The sequence below is a fragment of the Oncorhynchus mykiss genome, chromosome 17, assembly GCF_057628025.1.
Source record: "Oncorhynchus mykiss isolate SJ-2025 chromosome 17, ASM5762802v1, whole genome shotgun sequence".
NCBI classification, from domain to species: domain Eukaryota; kingdom Metazoa; phylum Chordata; class Actinopteri; order Salmoniformes; family Salmonidae; genus Oncorhynchus; species Oncorhynchus mykiss.
Genome location: NC_143038.1, coordinates 32,880,810 through 32,900,887, shown reverse-complemented (window position 1 = coordinate 32,900,887; position 20,078 = coordinate 32,880,810). Strand labels below are relative to the sequence as shown.

Genomic DNA, 20,078 nt, shown 5'->3' with positions numbered 1-20,078 from the left:
GTAGCAGAACTTTTGTAGATCGATGGCTAACGTTATATATTTCAAAAACGGCGCGGTAGAAAGGACTGTTAACACATACTGAGCAGCTCACGTTATAAACAGAAGCATGCTACATTGCCAGCCCATCCGTTATCTCAGCCAATCATGGCTAAAAGGAAGGTTCCTGTCTTTTCCGTAGCTAAACCAGCTAGGCACCTAATTTAACAATTTTATTCGTATTTATGGATGGAATACAAGTTCGTTATTAAGGCATATGGAAGTTCACATGTTCCAAAAGGCATTTCAGCTCAAAAATGCAGTATATGTTCAAATGCCGCTCCTGTGAAGTAGTGAATTGCAATATACGGCTAGTTTCTCTATAAACAAGTCACATATGTAACGGTCTGAGTGTAGTGGGTGAGGAGTCAGGCGCAGGAAGCAGAGAGTTCAGGGGAGTGCTATTTTAATGCACAGAGAAACGGCAAACATAAGCCAACCCTCACGAAAACACAGGGCGTAAATGAACAAACAAATGCCCCAAACAGGGGGACTTAAACTGTCCAGAAAAACCCCACAAAATGGGAAAACACAAAACCCATAGACGTGCACACAAGTACACCAAACCGACGGTCACAATAATTAATCCCGCACAAGGAACCATGCGGGCCGGCTGACTAATAAAGCCTACTACTAACTACCTAACTCAAAACAGGTGCACTCAATAAACACATAAGGAGGGGGAGGAAATAATCAGTGGCAGCTAGTAGGCCGGCGACGACGACCGCCGAGCGCCACCCGAACGGGAAGGGGAGTGTCCCTCGGTCGGAGTCGTGACAACATATTTGTTCCCAATAGTCATTTCCACTACTACCTCTAGAGGTGCAATACCTAGTTAGTTTTGTAGAGGAAACGGCGAATGCGGTATTTTAGACCAATATCATAATTACCTGCAAAGGTATTAACTTGGAAGTGGCTCTTTAAACAATAACTTTATCATTGCTGTTGTCATCCGTGTCTGTAGATTATCATAGGCCCTCCTGACATGGTGACACGAGGAGAGCTGAAGCAGAGGAGTTGGAGCAGTGCTGCCTCCCCAGCACATCCTGCTGGCCACTCAGACCACCGCAGTGCCCAGGCAATGGCCATGGCCCCCTCCACCACCATCGGACGCTTCTCAGTGGTCAGCACCGAGGACGACGTCACCCTGAGGACCCGCAGCAGCCGCTACTCTGCGCCGCCCGATTTCTACCTGGATACACCCCCCTCCATGGCCAAACGGGGGTCACTGCCGCGCGCCTCCACTACCACTTCCATGTCTGTTGATGTTACGGTCCACGCACACCCACGCTTCCTGTCATCAGACTCGGGGGCGGAGAGTAGTCCCGCCAAGCTGGCCCCGGCCACACCTTCACGGCACGGCCACTCGGGGGAGCGGAGAGGAAGTGACCTCATGAAGAGGGCGGTGGCCTTCTTGCGCCGTTCGGGCCGCCGCAGTAGTAGTGTGCAGAGCTCTGATTCGCCGAGCCGGCAGGGGGGCGTGCACGGCTCGGCCTATGTCAGTAGTGACAACGACTCCGAGATGGAGGACTCGGATATGAAGAGAGAGCTTACCAGACTCAAGGAGAAGTAAGTTGTGTGTGTTTAGAACAGGGGTTACCAAACCCACCAATTGAAGTGTCTTTTGAGTCGCAAACCACCATAAGGGTAGAACGGTGAAGAAAAATACACAGACCAAAGAATATTTTAAAAAAAATTGCAGTTTGAAAGCTAATCTCTTGCAATTCCACACAATTCTACAAATGGCTAATGCTGTGTTCTTATTCTTAAACATTATAACAAAATCAATGAAGGACTGATTGTCTAGCTTTTACTTTGTTGATTGTAAATTCTCATTATCTTTTCTACATACTTTCTATTTGATTATAGTCATTTATGTTTACACTGAAAGTGTTTTTCTTTCACTTATTTTAATTACATTTTTTGGGGAAATTTCATCTCGCGACCAACTTGGACATCTGCCGTGACCCAGAAGTGCGTCCCGACCCATAGTTTGGGAACCACTGGTCTAGAAGACCATTATCTGGAGGAATCAGGCACCTTAACCTTTTTCTAAACATATCTCTCCTCCCCCTCCCCTCCACCCAGGCATTTGAAGGAGATTTCGGAGCTGCAGGCCCACCAGAGAGGGGAAATAGAGCTGCTGTACCGAAGGCTGGGTAAAGCCACACCACCCCCCCTAGGTTTCTCCCACACAGCTCCCCCCAAGCGGAAGAGCAAGCACAAACACAAACTGAAGGCTGGCAAACTCCTCAGTCCTCTGGTACAACAGCTGAGGAACGTTACCACCAAAACCAGTGATTCTAGCAAAACCAGTGAGTATGAGGGCACTGAAACCAATCACTCCACTGATGGTGTTGAACTGAGAGATACACCTGGGATTGAACCCAGCTTGGCTGCGCAACTTAAGATTGCATCAGCCCACTAAAGCCTGGGCAGGTCCTCAGGTCTGAGGCAAGGCAAGGTAAGGTATATAGTAGCAGGTTTAAATTATAATATATGGGCCGTGGTCAAAATAATTGAACTAAAAAGGGAACAGGGTGCCATTTGTGATGCACTTTGTCTATCTGTCCAGGTTTCTGTGTGTAATATTTACAGTTGAAATCGGAAGTTTACATACATCTTAGCCAAATACATTTGAACTCAGTTTTTCACAATTCCTGACGTTTAATCCCAATAAAGATTCCCTGTCTTAGGTCAGTTAGGATCACCACTTTATTGTAAGAATGTGAAATGTCAGAATAATAGTAAAGAGAATGATTTGTTTCAGCATTTATTTCTTTCATCACATTCCCAGTGGGTCAGAAGTTTACATACACTCAATGAGTATTTGGTAGCATTACCTTTAAATTGTTTAACTTGGGCCAAACGCTTCGGGTAGCCTTCCACAAGCTTCCCACAATAAGTTGGGTGAATTTTGGCCCATTCCTCTTGACAGAGCTGGTGTAACTGAGTCAAGTTTGTAGGCCTCCTTGCTCGTACACTCTTTTTCAGTTCTGCCCACAAATTTTCTATAGGATTGAGGTCAGGGCTTTGTAATGGCCACTCCAACACATTGACTTTGTTGTTCATCAGACCAGAGGACATTTCTCCAAAAAGTATGATCTTTGTCCCCATGTGCAGTTGCAAACCGTAGTCAGATTTTTTATGGTGGTTTTGGAGCACTGGCTTCTTCATTGCTGAGCGACCTTTCAGGTTATATCGATATAGGACTCGTTTAACTGTGGATATAGATACTTTTGTACCTGTTTCTTCCAGCATCTTCACAAGGTCCTTTGCTGTTGTTCTGGGATTGATTTGCACTTTTCGCACCAAAGTATGTTCATCTCTAGGAGACAGAATGCGTCTTCTTCCTGAGCGGTATGACGGCTGCATGGTCCCATGGTGTTTATACTTGCGTACTCTTGTTTGTACAGATGAACGTGGTACCTTCAGGCATTTGGAAATTCCTCCTAAGGATGAACCAGACATGTGGAGGTCTACAATCTTTTTTTCTGAGGTTGTGGCTGATTTCTTTTGATTTTCCCATGATGTCAAGCATAGAAGCACTGAGTTTGAAGGTAGTCCTTGAAATACATCCACAGGTACACCTCCAATAGACTCAAATTATGTCAATTAGCCTATTAGAAGCTTCTAAAGCCATGGCATCATTTTCTAAAATTTTCCAAACTGTTTAAAGGCACAGTCAACTTAGTGTATGTAAACTTCTGACCCACTGGAATTGTGATACAATCTGAAATAATCTGTCTGTAAACAATTGTTGGGAAAAATGCTTGTGTCATGCACAAAGTAGATGTCCTATCCGACTTGCCAAAACTGTAGTTTGTTAACAAGAACTTTGTGGAGTGGTTGAAAAACGAGTTTTAATGACTCCAACCTAAGTGTATGTAAACTTCCGACTTCAACTGTATATTGGTCTGTGTAGGTGAGCCTACAGTGAGTCTGAACGGGTCTCCAGCAAAAGCTCCAGTTCAGTCAGACAGCCGAGCCCATTCAGGTACCAGTCACCTGGTTACCTCCACCTCTGAGCCCGTCCAGACCCAGCAGCCCTGCTCCCTCAAGGGTTCCCTCTCCTCAGACAACATTTACGCTGGAGCTGGACTACACGGAGAGGGGACAGGTCCACAGACTCCACCAAGCCAAGGTGACCCACAAACAACATGTCCCAACATGCAAAAGGAGACACTATCAGAGTTTCCAAATTCCGGTAACTTTCCAAAAAATTGCCAGGTTTTCCAGAAATCCTGGGTTGAGAATATCAGATTTCCTGCTTTATTCCCTCCTAATTCTGTGAATATTCCAACTTGGATTTCTGGAAAACCTGAGAATGTGGGGAATGTAATTGGAATTTTGCAACCCTAACTGTCTGTTTTATTACTTTATTACATTCGTCTCACCCAAATGACAAGCAACAGATACAGATCAATATTGTGGGTCATACTCATGTTTAGAGGAAGTGCTGCAATAGGATGCCTTAGAAAATATGTTTTAAATGATGGAACACAAAGTTACCTTCATCGGGCATCTGTAGCCTTTAACATATGGTTCTGACAGAGGTTGCTGTTCAAACTCATTTCTCAAGCGGGTTCTGGTCAGAGCTGTGTGCTCTTCTTACCCTGATGTTCTGTGTCTCCTCTCCTCCTTTCCTCTCCTCCTCCTCTCCACAGGCTGGCCTGCTTACCCTCCACCACCTGAGAGAGTGACCTATAAAACCAGTAGCAAACCACGCGCTAGATTCCTCAGTGGGCCTGTGTCTCTGTCTATCTGTTTGTATCTCCTCCTCTCCTCCATTGCTCCACCACTCCCCACTCACTCTGCTTCTTGTCCTCCTCCACTGCTCTCCTTCCTCCCCTCCATTCTCCTCTTTTCATGTCTTCCTCTTCTTCTCGCCTCCTCTTCTCTCCTCCTCTTTACCCAGGGAGCCGAATTACTTTGAAAAGATGTAAAGATGATGTTGAGATTACGTTCATTTTCTGTTCTGAACAAAAGTTGAAAAGACGTATTTTCCCGGATGTTGAAAATACATTTATCCAGACATAAAAAAATACATATTTTTGGTGTTATTGTTTCTATGGTCATATTTCAACCCTACATAATTGAACATATAATTCTTTCTTCATTAACATTTAAATATATCAGATTACAGGAAAATGGAGCAAAATGAAGATTGCAGTATAGAATATTTATTATTACTCCCATCTGTCACCTTTTCAAAAGCTTCAGAACTGGAAGTGATCATGTTTTCTGACAACCAACAGAAAGAACAGTTCAACCACGACAACATTATCAGTAACCATTACAGAAACTCTTTACTTGCTATGACTGTGATATGTTTGTCGACCTTAGTTGAATACACTGACTGTAAGTTGCTCTGGATAAGAGTGTCTGCTCAATGAACTAAATGTAAAAATGAACACACAACTGGGCATTATTGAAATGAGCTCCGGTCGTTCCGTACTCTAATGTGCAGTCCAAACCTGTGAAACATATACGTCTATGATTGGTTCAGATTTGGTACTAAAAATCAACGTCTATGGATGTTGAAATCAAGACTGGTTCTGGGCCGGATCAAAAAACGACGTCTGTGGACGTTGAAGTACTGACCATTTTTAAACTATGTCCGGATATCCTCATCCTGTAGCTCTTTTATTTTTTTTCTCCCCCTCTTTTTCCTTCCTCCATCCCATCCTCTCCCCTGTGTCTCTCTGATTCTCTGAACTACAGTGAAATGTCTCTCTCTGTCTGTTGTGCTTGGCTGATGAGTAGTGGATGCAGTAGTAATAGTAGTAATGCACTGCAGCAGTACTGTGTACTCAGCTCACTCTCTGCTCCTGTCTGTCTGTCTGTCTGTCTGTGTAACTCTGCCTCTCTGCCCATGCAGTACTGCCTAGTGGACCCTGTCTGCATGGCTACACACAGCCACTGTTATTTTGCGCCATGTTGGTTACGAGCTCTCTCTCTCTCTCTCTCTCTCTCCCTCTCTTAGACCGCTCTCTCCCTCTCTCTCTCTCTCTCTCTCTCTCTCTCTCTCTCTCTCTCTCTCAGACCTCTCTCTCTCTCTCAGACCTCTCTCTCTCAGACCTCTCTCTCTCTCAGACCTCTCTCTCTCTCAGACCTCTCTCTCTCTCTCTCTCTCTCTCAGACCTCTCTCTCTCTCTCTCTCAGACCTCTCTCTCTCTCAGACCTCTCTCTCTCTCTCAGACCTCTCTCTCTCAGACCTCTCTCTCAGACCTCTCTCTCTCTCAGACCTCTCTCTCTCTCAGACCTCTCTCTCTCTCAGACCTCTCACAGTTCTGTGGCTCACTTCTTGAGGGACTGCATGATTGGCCTGTCCATCTGTATTCAGATAGTTGTCTGAACCGTGCTTTCCCACGGTGTTATGTGTGTGATGATGCTGCATCTGGCTTTTGAGCAGATCTTTGTAGCAGTGTGACTGTATGTTTTTAGACGTACGTCTATGTGTGTTTATGTTTTCCGTGTTGCTTGGAGTCCTAACTCTGTTTATCTCCTAGGGTCAACTCTGAAACGTCTCTGCCTTGGTAAAGAGCGTGGTAGGGGTAAGTATAATTTGCAGAAACGACATTAGCCATTTAGAGAATCCCAAACTATTTATTGTATTTATCTATTCATGAATTCATTGATTTTATTATCGTATCTACTCATGTACCTTGTTTTCTTTCCCCAAAAGCTCCTCTCATGAGTAAGAGTAGAAGTACATTTCATTAGATTAGAATGCATTTTACAAACAAGAGGGGCCTGAGAGTGTTCATTTGAACTACATTTACTTAGATAACACGTTTCAGCAACAGAGCTAGTTGGGACCAGAGTATGTAAGCGGAGTTCAGCGGTCGGAAATCCCACTCTTTCCTCAGCTCCACATCCTTTCCAACCACTTCCAACCAGTTCGTTAAAAAAACACTCCTTCCTCACAGGAATAAAAATAAAATAAAAATACATTTGCTCCATTCATTAAAATCACCATTGAACCAACAACCATCTATTTCTGTCCCTACCTGGACCATTTGGTTTTGAAGTACTGAAACCAAACCATATGGTTTGAATTGAAAATGATTTTAATAAACAACATGAAAAGGTAAGAAGCGCTAATCATTTGAATTAGGCTACATGTCGTATTAAACGGCATATACACACTCTAAATAGGTCAGGAGTCAGACAAGTATTGTATTATTTAGGCTATATTATTAGCCATTTATTTCAATTATTTCAAGGCCATACCCTACCAAGAAATACATTGTGAAGCATTTGCAAGTGCAACACACTAGGCTTGGCAGGAACACTATAGCGCTCAGCGTTTAAACGACATTTTGTTGTATTAAATCATTTTAGTCAATTCATTTCCCATATAGGCTGACTTAGAATTAGATACAAATGAAACTAAAAATGCCTTGTTAGGCTCAGTCTACAGTGCCTTTGAATTCATTTTTAGAAACATGAAGCCAGAGTCTGGCTTCAGGCTCATGCGATGGTGCCTGGAGAGCAGGTCAGCCACGGAGAATATCCTCTTTGCGTTTGCAGAGCCACTGTGGATGCTAAACACCCCTCAGGCTACTCTTGCTAGGCAGGGATGCAGAGTTTTTATTTTTCTATAGGTAGGTCTAAAGATTTTTAGGCAAAATAACCCTATTAAAACAGAAAGCTCCTTGAACGGGTAATGTAATATGTCAGGCCTATTGGGCAAAAATGTATTAGACCCCATTGTATAGATAATATAACATTTAAGAGATCACATTTTTTTGTTTATAAATCATTTGCTACAATGACACACTTAGCTCGCTACCCACCTCATTCCTTTCTGTTAGCATGTGCATGTAGTAAGTACACCATCATGCTTTTGGGATAGGTGTCTTTTCAGATTCCAAAATGATTATTTAGCTGTGGACACTACATCACTGCATTCCCTCTCTTGCTCTTGGTTTCTTTATGAAAATATTCAGCCAGCTCCATGACAGTAGCTAAAGCAAGGGGCAGTAGCAGCACACAAGTAGCCTACAAATACATGCTGGGCCGGGCATTTCCTGAGCTCCTGAAGTGAGTGGTACTGGAGCGAAATTGGAGCAGGTGAGAAGGCCGAGGCTCCAGCCTTTGGGAATCTCGCTCAGCACTCCAGTCAAATTGGGCACTCCTCGCTCTGCTCCAGCTCCGCTCACATACTCTGTTTGGAACTTGAGGCAGGGTCTGAACAGTATGTCCATCTCCCAGGGACTGGATCAGGCTCAGGTGCATCCAACCAGCCATCCCAGCAACAGACAGCCAGCTCCACCCCTCCTCCCCACCAGCCAATAGCAGGGTTGGCCCAAGCCCAGGCCAACAACAGCAACAACAAGACAGGCACCTTCACTGGCACTTACCCTGGCGCCTACATAGGCTCCTATGCAGGGTCCTTCACAGACGACCTCCACAGACTGGTGGATGACTGGGCCATGGAGGCTCTGGCTGTCTCCTGGCGGCCGCGGCCCAGTTCCCTCAGCCTCAGTGGGCAGCCGCGTTGGAACGACGACCCCATGGGGCCCAGAACCAGAGCCAGACTGGCCAGCGCTCCAGATGTGAGTAGTTGTTGGATACGGTATGTATCTGTATTTAACTGTTTATGTACTATGCATTATTTATTAGTAGGGGTGTAGCTAAATGGGTTCAACTAGTGTTTGTTTTCTTAAAAATTATATATTGATTTTTCTGCACTTGATTGATCATTTCTGGCACAATAGAACCAGGGTGGGAAATTGACTTTTTGGTCCACCAGCCACTGTGGTAGGTAGATCAAAAAAATCTACTAGCCAATCAGATCTTTCAAAAGCCAAAATATTTTCCTTTACTTACACTCCAAAAAAGTTTCCTTTTCATACGCAAAAAAATCACTAATAACTGATTATTTATTTGACTAAGAAATATATTACTATAAATAAGTAATGTGGTATATTGCTCAATTTAATGAAATGTGTGTGACCTGAATCTTTTATCCAATGTACAGTATGTTAAAATAAATTATTTAGATAAAATAGTAAAAACAGATTAACAGTTCTATAACTGAGTATTAAGCATCAACAAAGTGCCTTCCCTACCACACAATGCTGAGTCATGCAGTTTATTTGATTGATTGTTATAAACTGGGTTGTTCGAGCCCTGAATTCTGATTGGCTGGCAGCATTGGTATTTCAGACTGTATACCACAAGTACGACAAAACATGTATTTTTGCTGCTCTAATTACGTTGGTAACCAGTTTATAATAGTAATAAGGCACCTCAGGGGTTTGTGGTAAATGGCCAATATACCACACCCCCTCGGTCCATATTGCGTAATTATAGTCCAGGGCTCTAAACTGACATTTGTTACACGGGGTACATAAATTGACATTTAGAAGCACACAAATAGGTGTAGGAGCACAATATAATAATTTGGGTGTTTTAGTGATAAGAATTAATAAGAGTTTATGAATAAAAGTTGTTTTGAGTCTTCAATACTCAGTTAAGCACAATGTACCCCCAAATATTTGAGTCATTAGGGGTGTGTTCATAAATTCACTCTGGAGTGTCCCTTAGTAAATAATGCGTTTCGTAGGGCCGGTCTTTGCTGTTCTGCCGCCATAGGCAAGCCAAAAAATATTGCCCCTCCCCCCACAGAACTAGTATAGTCCCAGTAAGCAAAATTATGTTGAAGATACGTTTAAAATATGTATTTTCCAGACGTTGAAGTTAGGTTCAATTTAGGTTCTGAATGAAAGGTGAAAATGTATTTTCCAGATGTTGAAATCATGCACATTTGTGGTTCTGAATGAAAATGGAAAATAAGTCATTTATAGATGTCTATGTTTGGGTCAAATCAAGGCTGGTCCAGACCAGACAAAATCTGAACCAAACATAGACTTCTGTGATTGGTTCAGATTTGGTCCGGACCAGAAACCAATGTCCGTGGATGTGGAAATCAAGGCCTGTCTGGATCTGCACCAAAACAAGACCAAAAGTCCAAAAGCTTCTGCGTCAGTCCGTGCTTACTGAGGTGTAGCCTACAGTGTTGCTTGAAATGGAATTTTATGAGTGCCCATCTATGTGGTAAGCTTACCATTTGTAAAACACCAAAACTCTACTTCCGGACAGGACCAAAAAAAGATGTCCAAAAGACGTCAGCTCATGCTTCCTGGGGTGTAGCCTAACATGCCATTGCATTGACTTAGTTAGTCTTGATTCCTGTGACTAATCAGTTTGGCTATTTAAGCTCTGAATATCAGCTACCCAACTTGCCTATTTGCAATGTGTTTACACAGTGGAAAATTCAGAAGTATTTTCTTTTTAAATATGATCAGCTTGTCAAACAATGTATGGATACAAACTTGAAACCACTGATCATGACAATGCAACTCCTGGACAACAGTTGTGATTGTTCATTCCATATTGTCCATTTTACTTTGACTTGTCCTGTTTTTAGGACATGTTCTTTGTTGACATGACAGCATATTTTCTATTTGATTGAGCGCCATTCAGGTTAGGCTATTAGTTTGGAGAAAACTTCATGATGTAAAAAGTGTCCTTCTCATTACATTGTAATACATTTTATCTCCAGCCTGAAGGCTACAGAAAAGACCACATAGTATTTCTACCATATCCTATATCTTCTACATGTTTTATTATTTTTGACCCAAACTTTGGTGGAGCGCTGCAGAGATGCTTCTCTCCAACATCACCCTGGGAATGGACAAGTAAAATATTTTGCACCCCTGCCTTTGACAAAGTGGACACTGCTTATCAAAGGGTGTAGTCAGCGCTCACCTAAAGAGCCCATATTAAAATCATATCAAATCAACATTTATTGGTCACACACATGTTTAGCAGATGTTATTGAGGGTGTTGTGAAATGCCACTGGTTTGGGAAAAATTGTCATTGTTTTTGGGCAGAATTATGTGAGGTTTTATGTGTTGTTGTTGGAGGTGTGCCTTGGTCACTTTAGCTCAGAAAATGCCGCCTTCCTCAATCTACCACTATGGGCGGCTACCTAATCCTGCCTAATGAGTGGGCCGGCCATGGCGTTTCGCTCTCGCGTTCAGAGCGCACACTGGACACTGGCCGAGGAGGAGTAGTGTTGATCTGAGTGTTCTGACCTCACAACATGAGTCAAGCACCCAAGCTAACTGGCTAAAGTTGGCTAGCTTGCTTTATTATTTCACCTTTATTTAACCAGGTAGGCTAGTTGAGAACAAGTTCTCATTTGCAACTGCGACCTGGCCAAAATAAATAAGAGAACACCTCACTCTGACCATTTACTCACCCCAGCAGAGCTGGTTAGGCTGTTTTCATGTTATCTAGAGCGTTGGTGACTGTAACTGTGCTGCTGGCAACCACTACATTTTTTTTCTTTTTTGCTGTTTACTGACAGCGGTGTTGCTCGTCAACGGGTGTTGCTCGTTCGTATATTCATCAGTTATTCTGCACTCTGGCACACTCAGAAGGGAGTGCTCTGAAATCGGAGTAGATAGTGTGAATTTACGAACGCACTCAGTGAGACAAAAAAAATTGTTATCTGCCCCTTTAAAAACTTCTTATGGCGGCAATCCCGTTAACGGGATCATTTTCATCAACAACCGCTGAATTGCATAGCGCCACATTCAAATAATATTACTAAAAATAATTATATTCATAAAATCACAAGTGAGATATAGCAAAACACAGCTTAGCCTTTTGTTAATCCACCTGTCGTTTCAGATTTTGAAAATATGTTTTACAGCGAAAGCAATCCAAGCTTTTGTGTAAGTTTATCGGCCGCTCGACAAAACATTATGAACACCTAGCATCAAGTAGCTTGGTCACAAAAATCAGAAAAGCAATAAAAATTAATCGTTTACCTTTGATGATCTTTGTATGTTTTCACTCACGAGACTCCCAGTTACACAATAAATGTTCCTTTTGTTCCATAAAGATTATTTTTATATCCAAAATACCTCCGTTTTTTGGCGCGTTATGTTCTGAAATCCACAGGAAAGAGCGGTCACGACAATGCAGACAAATTCCAAATAGTATCCGTAATGTCCACAGAAACATGCAACATTTTTATAATCATCCTCAGGTTGTTTTTAAAATATATAATCGATAATATACAGTGCCTTGCGAAAGTATTCGGCCCCCTTGAACTTTGCGACCTTTTGCTACATTTCAGGCTTTAAACATAAAGATATAAAACTGTATTTTTTTGTGAAGAATCAACAACAAGTGGGACACAATCATGAAGTGGAACGACATTTATTGGATATTTCAAACTTTTTTAACAAATCAAAAACTGAAAAATTGGGCGTGCAAAATTATTCAGCCCCCTTAAGTTAATACTTTGTAGCGCCACCTTTTGCTGCGATTACAGCTGTAAGTCGCTTGGGGTATGTCTCTATCAGTTTTGCACATCGAGAGACTGAAATTTTTTCCCATTCCTCCTTGCAAAACAGCTCGAACTCAGTGAGGTTGGATGGAGAGCATTTGTGAACAGCAGTTTTCAGTTCTTTCCACAGATTCTCGATTGGATTCAGGTCTGGACTTTGACTTGGCCATTCTAACACCTGGATATGTTTATTTTTGAACCATTCCATTGTAGATTTTGCTTTATGTTTTGGATCATTGTCTTGTTGGAAGACAAATCTCCGTCCCAGTCTTCAGGTCTTTTGCAGACTCCATCAGGTTTTCTTCCAGAATGGTCCTGTATTTGGCTCCATCCATCTTCCCATCAATTTTAACCATCTTCCCTGTCCCTGCTGAAGAAAAGCAGGCCCAAACCATGGTGGACAGTGGGGATGGTGTGTTCAGCTGTGTTGCTTTTACGCCAAACATAACGTTTTGCATTGTTGCCAAAAAGTTCAATTTTGGTTTCATCTGACCAGAGCACCTTCTTCCACATGTTTGGTGTGTCTCCCAGGTGGCTTGTGGCAAACTTTAAACGACACTTTTTATGGATATCTTTAAGAAATGGCTTTCTTCTTGCCACTCTTCCATAAAGGCCAGATTTGTGCAATATACGATTGTTGTCCTATGGACAGAGTCTCCCACCTCAGCTGTAGATCTCTGCAGTTCATCCAGAGTGATCATGGGCCTCTTGGCTGCATCTCTGATCAGTCTTCTCCTTGTATGAGCTGAAAGTTTAGAGGGACGGCCAGATCTTGGTAGATTTGCAGTGGTCTGATACTCCTTCCATTTCAATTTTATCGCTTGCACAGTGCTCCTTGGGATGTTTAAAGCTTGGGAAATATTTTTGTATCCAAATCCGGCTTTAAACTTCTTCACAACAGTATCTCGGACCTGCCTGGTGTGTTCCTTGTTCTTCATGATGCTCTCTGCGCTTTTAACGGACCTCTGAGACTATCACAGTGCAGGTGCATTTATACGGAGACTTGATTACACACAGGTGGATTGTATTTATCATCATTAGTCATTTAGGTCAACATTGGATCATTCAGAGATCCTCACTGAACTTCTGGAGAGAGTTTGCTGCACTGAAAGTAAAGGGGCTGAATAATTTTGCACGCCCAATTTTTCAGTTTTTGATTTGTTAAAAAAGTTTGAAATATCCAATAAATGTCGTTCCACTTCATGATTGTGTCCCACTTGTTGTTGATTCTTCACAAAAAAATACAGTTTTATATATTTATGTTTGAAGCCTGAAATGTGGCAAAAGGTCGCAAAGTTCAAGGGGGCCGAATACTTTCGCAAGGCACTGTATCAACTGCAGCTGTCTTTTTCAGTAGGAGAGGGAAAGGCCATGGCTGCCCAAACTCTGTTGCACATACAAAATGCTGCTGGCACCCGGCCATACAATGACGTGATTTTATCGTTCTCGCTCATTTTTCAAAATAAAAGCCTGAAACTATGTCTGAAGACTGTTAACACCTTGAGGAAGCGAAAGGAAACGGAATCTGGTTGATATTCCTTTAAATGGAGCAAAGGTAGGCTATGGAACATGAAGTTTTCAAAATATAAGCCACTTCCTGGTTTGATTTTCCTAGGGGTTTCGCCTGCATTATCAGTTCTGTTATACTCACAGACAATATTTTGACAGTTTTGGAAACTTTAGAGTGTTTTCTATCCAATACTAATAACAATATGCATATATTAGCAACTGAGACTGAGGAGCAGGCCGTTTACTTTGGGCAACTTATTCATCCAAGCTACTTAATACTGCCCCCCAGCCATAAGAAGTTAAGGGGTGGGCTGTTACCGTAGTAACGGCCACTCGATGTCTGTCAGAGATGAGAATCTCTGTCTAGTCCCAGTCAGGGTTGCAGTTTTTGCGGGTTTGCAGTCAAATTGGGTTACATTGACAAAAACATGTATTGGTTGCGGGTGGCGCATTTTTGGGCTACTCCTAAATTGAACCGCTGCCACCATGGCATTTGTCTTTAAAAATATATATATTGCCTTATTGTTTAATCATAGCAGTCAAAACAAGTTAAATTGACATCCATTGATAGAAAATTATCTGGAGAGATTAATAAGGGCAATTTATCTTTTCTCTCGATAATGTTATGGGAAAAGGGTTTATTGGATAAATGCTGCGGTAAAAACATGTTGGGATAGTTTTCAGGCCTTGTGGGCAAGTTTTCAGAGGTCAATGGGCTCTAAATTTTAGCTGGACCTGGCAACCCTGGTCCCATTTGGTATTATATAGAACATCCTGGCCCTGCCCGCCTGTGGGGAAAACATGTGGTTACCTAGGTTACCCCATTGACTCACAGCAGAAACTTGACTTTTTTCAAAGACAATTTTCTTGTTGTCTGCTTGTTTTAGTCATTTACAAAACTACATTTAAGAAAAGTACAACATGTCTAAAGATTAATTTTCAACATTGCCTGCTCCCGAGAAATCTTACTACTTACTACTATGTAATATTGAAGAGCTTCCCCCGAATTTGTTCTTAAATGACTTGCCTAGTTAAGTAAAGGTAAATAAAATGTCCCTTTTCATGAAGGTGCTAGCAGCCACGTCAGTGCTAGCTAGCTAACGACCGGAACATTATGTTCGCCAAGAGCAACTTCAAACAAACTGACTATACAGCTACAAGGAGTGAGTGGACTTACAAATGAACTATACTAAACAAGTTATATGTCTTACCTGTGATGAAATGTTTTCAACACACATAGCTACTCTACCGGTCAAAAGTTTTAGAACACCTACTCATTCAAAGGTTTTTCCTTATTTGTACTATTTTCTACATTGTAGAATAAAAGTGAAGACATCAAAACTATGAAATAACACATATGGAATGATGTAGTACCAAATGATAAATTATTTTCCCCTAACCCTATCATCCCTCCCCTAATTGGAGTAAACTAATGGACAACAATACTTAGACTTCTACGTCCAGCTTATACACATTTATATATGATATATACGATATATATATCATATATGTATATACATTTTACAGACACAGTATACTTTACATTAGTTATCTTTTGTTTGTTTTTAGTCCCATCCTTCAGCTACCCTCAACCCCTCCCATCTATCTCTGAAGACCATCCAGTTTTGATTTCTAGCTGCCATATATTTTTTAACTGTGCTGTGATGTTTCACAACATTTCTGAAACGTTCTATTCTCATCGTTTCTACAGATTCTAAATTAAAGATAAACATTTGTGCGAAGAGTATTATTATATTATTATATCAATTGACTATGACTTTTCAAATCACCCAGTAGGGCTATTTGCAGAGTTAGCTCCAAGCAAATGTTGCAATTTTTCAGCCATTTGGACTATCTTATTGCTAGCAGCAGACAGTTGCAGAAAACTCAAACCAATATTGAAAAACAACATAGCGTGTTAACAAAGTACTGTAACTAGCCATGAACATGATGACAAAGTCACACTTTAGTAGCCTTTCGGGTCAATTTGACTTTTCATTGGAAAAAACTGTTGTCAAATGCTCTGTGTGACAACCTGCCAATATGGCTGGTGAAATAGGCGTTCTTACCTGCCAATGCCAAAATGTCCCTGCATTTGACAGCTGGTGGGTGTTCATTTCCCACCCAGAATAGAAACAATGGACTAGTCCCAAAGTGCAAAACCTACCAGCTGGCACTCCAGACAGACCTAATCACAGGTTGAATTCATTTGAAAGAAAACAATTACTATTTGAAGCCAGGTTTGGAATTGTTAAGATGAAAGCCTGTGGTGACTGAAAGCTCACCTATATATCTTTCTCCTCAGACACCTGCCAGGACAGCCCCTGGCTTTGAAGGCCCCCAACTCTCCCTGTCATGGCCGATGATTGACAGCCAGGCCCAGGGGTCAGTGATGAGGACCAGCTCCCCGGGACAAGCAGGGTTCCATCCTAGATATCTGGTGGCCCATCCAGCCCCAGACCTGTTTGGGGGGCTGCCACCTTCGCCCCTCTCACCCTTCTGTGTAAGCCAGTGGCCTGAGCTGCTGTCCTCCTTGGGTTCAGGGGTGTTTGCTTTCCCTATCATGCCCTCAGCCTGGGGCACCCCCACCTCCGCCCCTGCTCCACCCTACGAGCCCCCCGACCCCAAAACCAGGACCCTCTAATCCTCTAACCCCTGTAGCATCATGTCTTCCAACTATGTTACCAAAAAATAAGTCATATGTAGTTAGAGCTGTGGTCTACTCTACGCACAGTATGTAAACTGTATATATTTAACCAGCATGTATGTATATAGTAAGCATTTGTATATATAGCCCATATATGTTGTTATCAATGTGTGTGACATTATCAACCTCAATTTACATACCTCATATGTATGTACATAAGGGACATATGTATATTTTATCACCTGTGTGAATGTGTTGTACTGTATTTAAGGTGTGTAATACATTCATTATATTTGCATAATCCATTCATTTGTTTGTGCATATAAGCTTTCTGTGTATTTAAATGATCTATTCCTATATCATTCATTGCTACTGTAAGTCTTTGTACATAAACTGTTTATGTTTGTGTGTTTATCACCCATATGTGTGTATGTGTACCCCTGTGTGTGTGTGTGTTTTTGTGAGACAGTGTGTGTCCAACATGTTATCCATATGTACAGTAGGGCCTGCAGGGCTCTATCCTAACCCAGACGAGAGCCATTCACCATCTTGCCGTCACTGTGAAGCCTCGTCTACCTGGTTACCAGCCTGGTCTCCCTGGTTACGAGCCTTGTTACCCAGGTCACCAGCTGTGTCACCCTGGTTAACAGCCTGGTCACACTGTTGGTTTCCCTGGTTACCAGCCGTGTCACCCTGGTTAACAGCCTGGTCACACTGTTGGTTTCCCTGGTTACCAGCCGTGTCACCCTGGTTACCAGGACCGCCTGCTTTATTACTCTGACATTTATGTTGTAATATACTTCCTTCATTTTCATTGAAACTCTTACAACGCTAGTGCTTGAAATAGTACTAGGAAATGTGGAAGAACTTGAACTTAACCTTCAGGAGAAATATCCTGCAAGAGTGCCTTGAACAGTAGTTTCAGTTAATTCTGGAGACAAGCATGAGGCCATTTGAGATAAGTCAGGATAATGGGGTCATATTATGTGTGTGGTTTTGTCTTTAAAGGTACTAGGTATATTTGTGTGAATGTTATATTTAGGAAAAAAACAGGTTGGTTATATTCAGGTTGCCAATTTAGAATGTTGGGAGTATGACCATGGTATTGGTTGTTTTGTGAATATTATAGTAACAGATGGGACATTATCTAATGTACTACTGTAAGATTCACACAGTGCACTGAAGCTATGTGTTGGCCTCTTTGTCCAGAGGCTTCTACAAAGCAGTAGCTATATACGATTTTGCTCCACTGACCACGGCCTGCATGAACACACACTAAAGCTTGCACGGGATAAGTGCAAGAGTTGGGGGCATTGTCTGGGTGAGAGCTAGTGTTACTTGGCCATCACAAAACGGGATATTTCGTACTGTACTGTACAGTATGAGTAGAACTGAAGGGTTTCTCAGTATGGACATTCCTACAGTATGCCTTATTGTAGGTTTGAATCATTCACCCGTGTGGTTTCAGTATTAAGTGGGTCATTCCACGAATAGTGCCTTTCATGGCCTTGTGACGTTGTGGGTGTGTGTACATTTTTATAAAACACGTCATTTAACCGTTAGTTCACATACTTCTCCGCTCTTACTGAGCTAAGCACTCAATTTAACAGTCGGTTCACATAAGTCCAATAGTAGCGTGTTTTCATTAAAGTAAATTCCCATTTTGGCATGTCCCACATCCTGTTTGACAATTTTAACCCGCTTCACCACAAACATTCCCAAAGTTTTCACCATCGCTGTAAAGCCGTAGTTCTTTTCTTTCTTTGACCAAGTACCAATGGGTCCCTCGGGTTTAAGGTCAGCCCTGTGACATGAACTGAACTCTCCTTTAAAAAGAAAAATGTAACATCTAATAGTCAAAGCATAGTGTAAAAGCAGGTGAGCTGGTGCCCCTCTTTTTGTCCATTTCCAGTGTTTTGTGGTGGAAAACTGAGCGATTCGATCATAACACGTCAACCTCGTTACCCCTAGACAGATAGTCAACACATGATTTAACAAGTTCGCAAGTTTGGTTAATCTTGCATTGAATTGCGCCTCTCTGTTCCATACCCCCTAAGTTATGGCTTAAGTAAGATGAAATCGTCAATGCTGTTACTTTAATTGGCACTTTTACAGCCATTTATTTTCTGAGATGGGAAAACATGTTTTTATGTAGTTTAACATTTACTCTTTATGACGGAAATAAATGTGTATTTGTGTTATTACACTACCGACAAGGCACTCTATTCGTGGAATGACACAAGTATGGGTTTTGTTCATGCACAGTACCTTATGACATATATGAATGTTAGAGGCCGGTATGATATATAAGGATTTGTAATTTATCGCATGACCTAAACAAGTTGACTCGTCTAAAGCCCATGTAGTAACCAACGGATAAAATGTGCATATCATACGGTATCTGTGGAGGTTGTTGGTAAAAAAAAAGTCATAATGTTCAATAAGGAGTTTGATCATTGACGTAAGATCAGTCATAATCTGTATCATAAGGATAATAAGTATGCAGTTATACAGTGACTAATGTAGTGCTGTGTGTTGATGACAGAGAAGGGGCTATGTCTTCTAACTGCGCAGTTCTTCCACTTTAGTCTTCTGATATGGTCAGAATCATAAGACCAGCCCAGTGTATATCAATCAATACTTCTTTCATTTTGGTTTTGGGTTGTATGACGCAATCATTTAAATCCAGTATAACACACATCATCTTGTACAATAATATCTATCAACAAAGATCAGAAATCACATGACCCAAACAATCCCAGCAAAGGCTCCATACCCGGGATGTGAGATAAATAGTGTCTGTCACTACTACACCCATTCAGCCAATAGCTTCCTTTGCCAACCAGTTGGCAATTCTTGCAAATAAATCATTTACTTGTTATGGTTTGAAGCGTTTCCTAACTGTACAGTCCTTCAGTCAGTTCAGTTTGAATTGAACTTTTGTAGACGAATAGTGCAGAATGTTCTGCTCTGAATCCAATCTCCATCCCATGCAAAGCGAGACTTGTGTTCTCTGTAAACAGCACCTGGCCTATGTAGCTATTGACAGGACTCATCATGCGCTCACTATACACAGCAAGGCTTTCTCTGAACTCTGATCTGTGACGCTTGCAGTAGAAGCTCTGCTCTCTGTACGATTTCTTTTGCCTAGCTTATACTCTCCCTTCACTTTCCTGACACACTGGTCAGTAACGCTCATCTCGCTCACAAAGATTGTACATATTTGAAGACAGAAATAAATAATAAACTTGTTTTTGCTTGACAACATGTTTTCTCTGCGTCTGTTATATTCAGTAGCGGTGCGTGGGTAAAATCACTGGGTGAAGGTTCTGATTTCTCTGTGTGTGTGTGCCTTTGTGAAAGCAGAAAAACATGTTGACTCAACCTACTTGTAGAGAAACGCCAATGCCATCCTCCTCTCATGTTGACAAAATGGTATATCACTATGTTATACACTCTACAAATAAAAGTTTCCTAGAATATCCTTTCGGGCAGTGGTTCCCAAACGT

General features: G+C 41.8%; 1 protein-coding gene across 5 annotated transcripts in view; it reads left to right on the top strand.

The window, feature by feature from the left end:
* Positions 1-19,836, top strand: part of wnk2 (WNK lysine deficient protein kinase 2) — a 75,003-nt gene extending 55,167 nt beyond the window's left edge. The window contains exons 22-28 of one of the 5 annotated variants that reach the window (XM_036950028.2): positions 1,001-1,605; positions 2,125-2,351; positions 3,962-4,180; positions 4,704-4,778; positions 6,549-6,593; positions 8,257-8,600; positions 16,228-19,836. In XM_036950028.2, coding sequence (XP_036805923.2) covers positions 1,001-1,605; positions 2,125-2,351; positions 3,962-4,180; positions 4,704-4,778; positions 6,549-6,593; positions 8,257-8,600; positions 16,228-16,566 — 1,854 coding nt within the window. In that variant the 3' untranslated portion in view covers positions 16,567-19,836. Of the gene's footprint in view, positions 1-1,000; positions 1,606-2,124; positions 2,352-3,961; positions 4,181-4,703; positions 4,803-6,548; positions 6,594-8,256; positions 8,621-16,227 lie in introns of all 5 variants that reach the window. The other 4 variants (XM_036950027.2, XM_036950030.2, XM_036950029.2 and 1 more) reach the window with 4 other exon arrangements.
* The last annotated feature ends 242 nt before the right edge of the window (positions 19,837-20,078 follow it).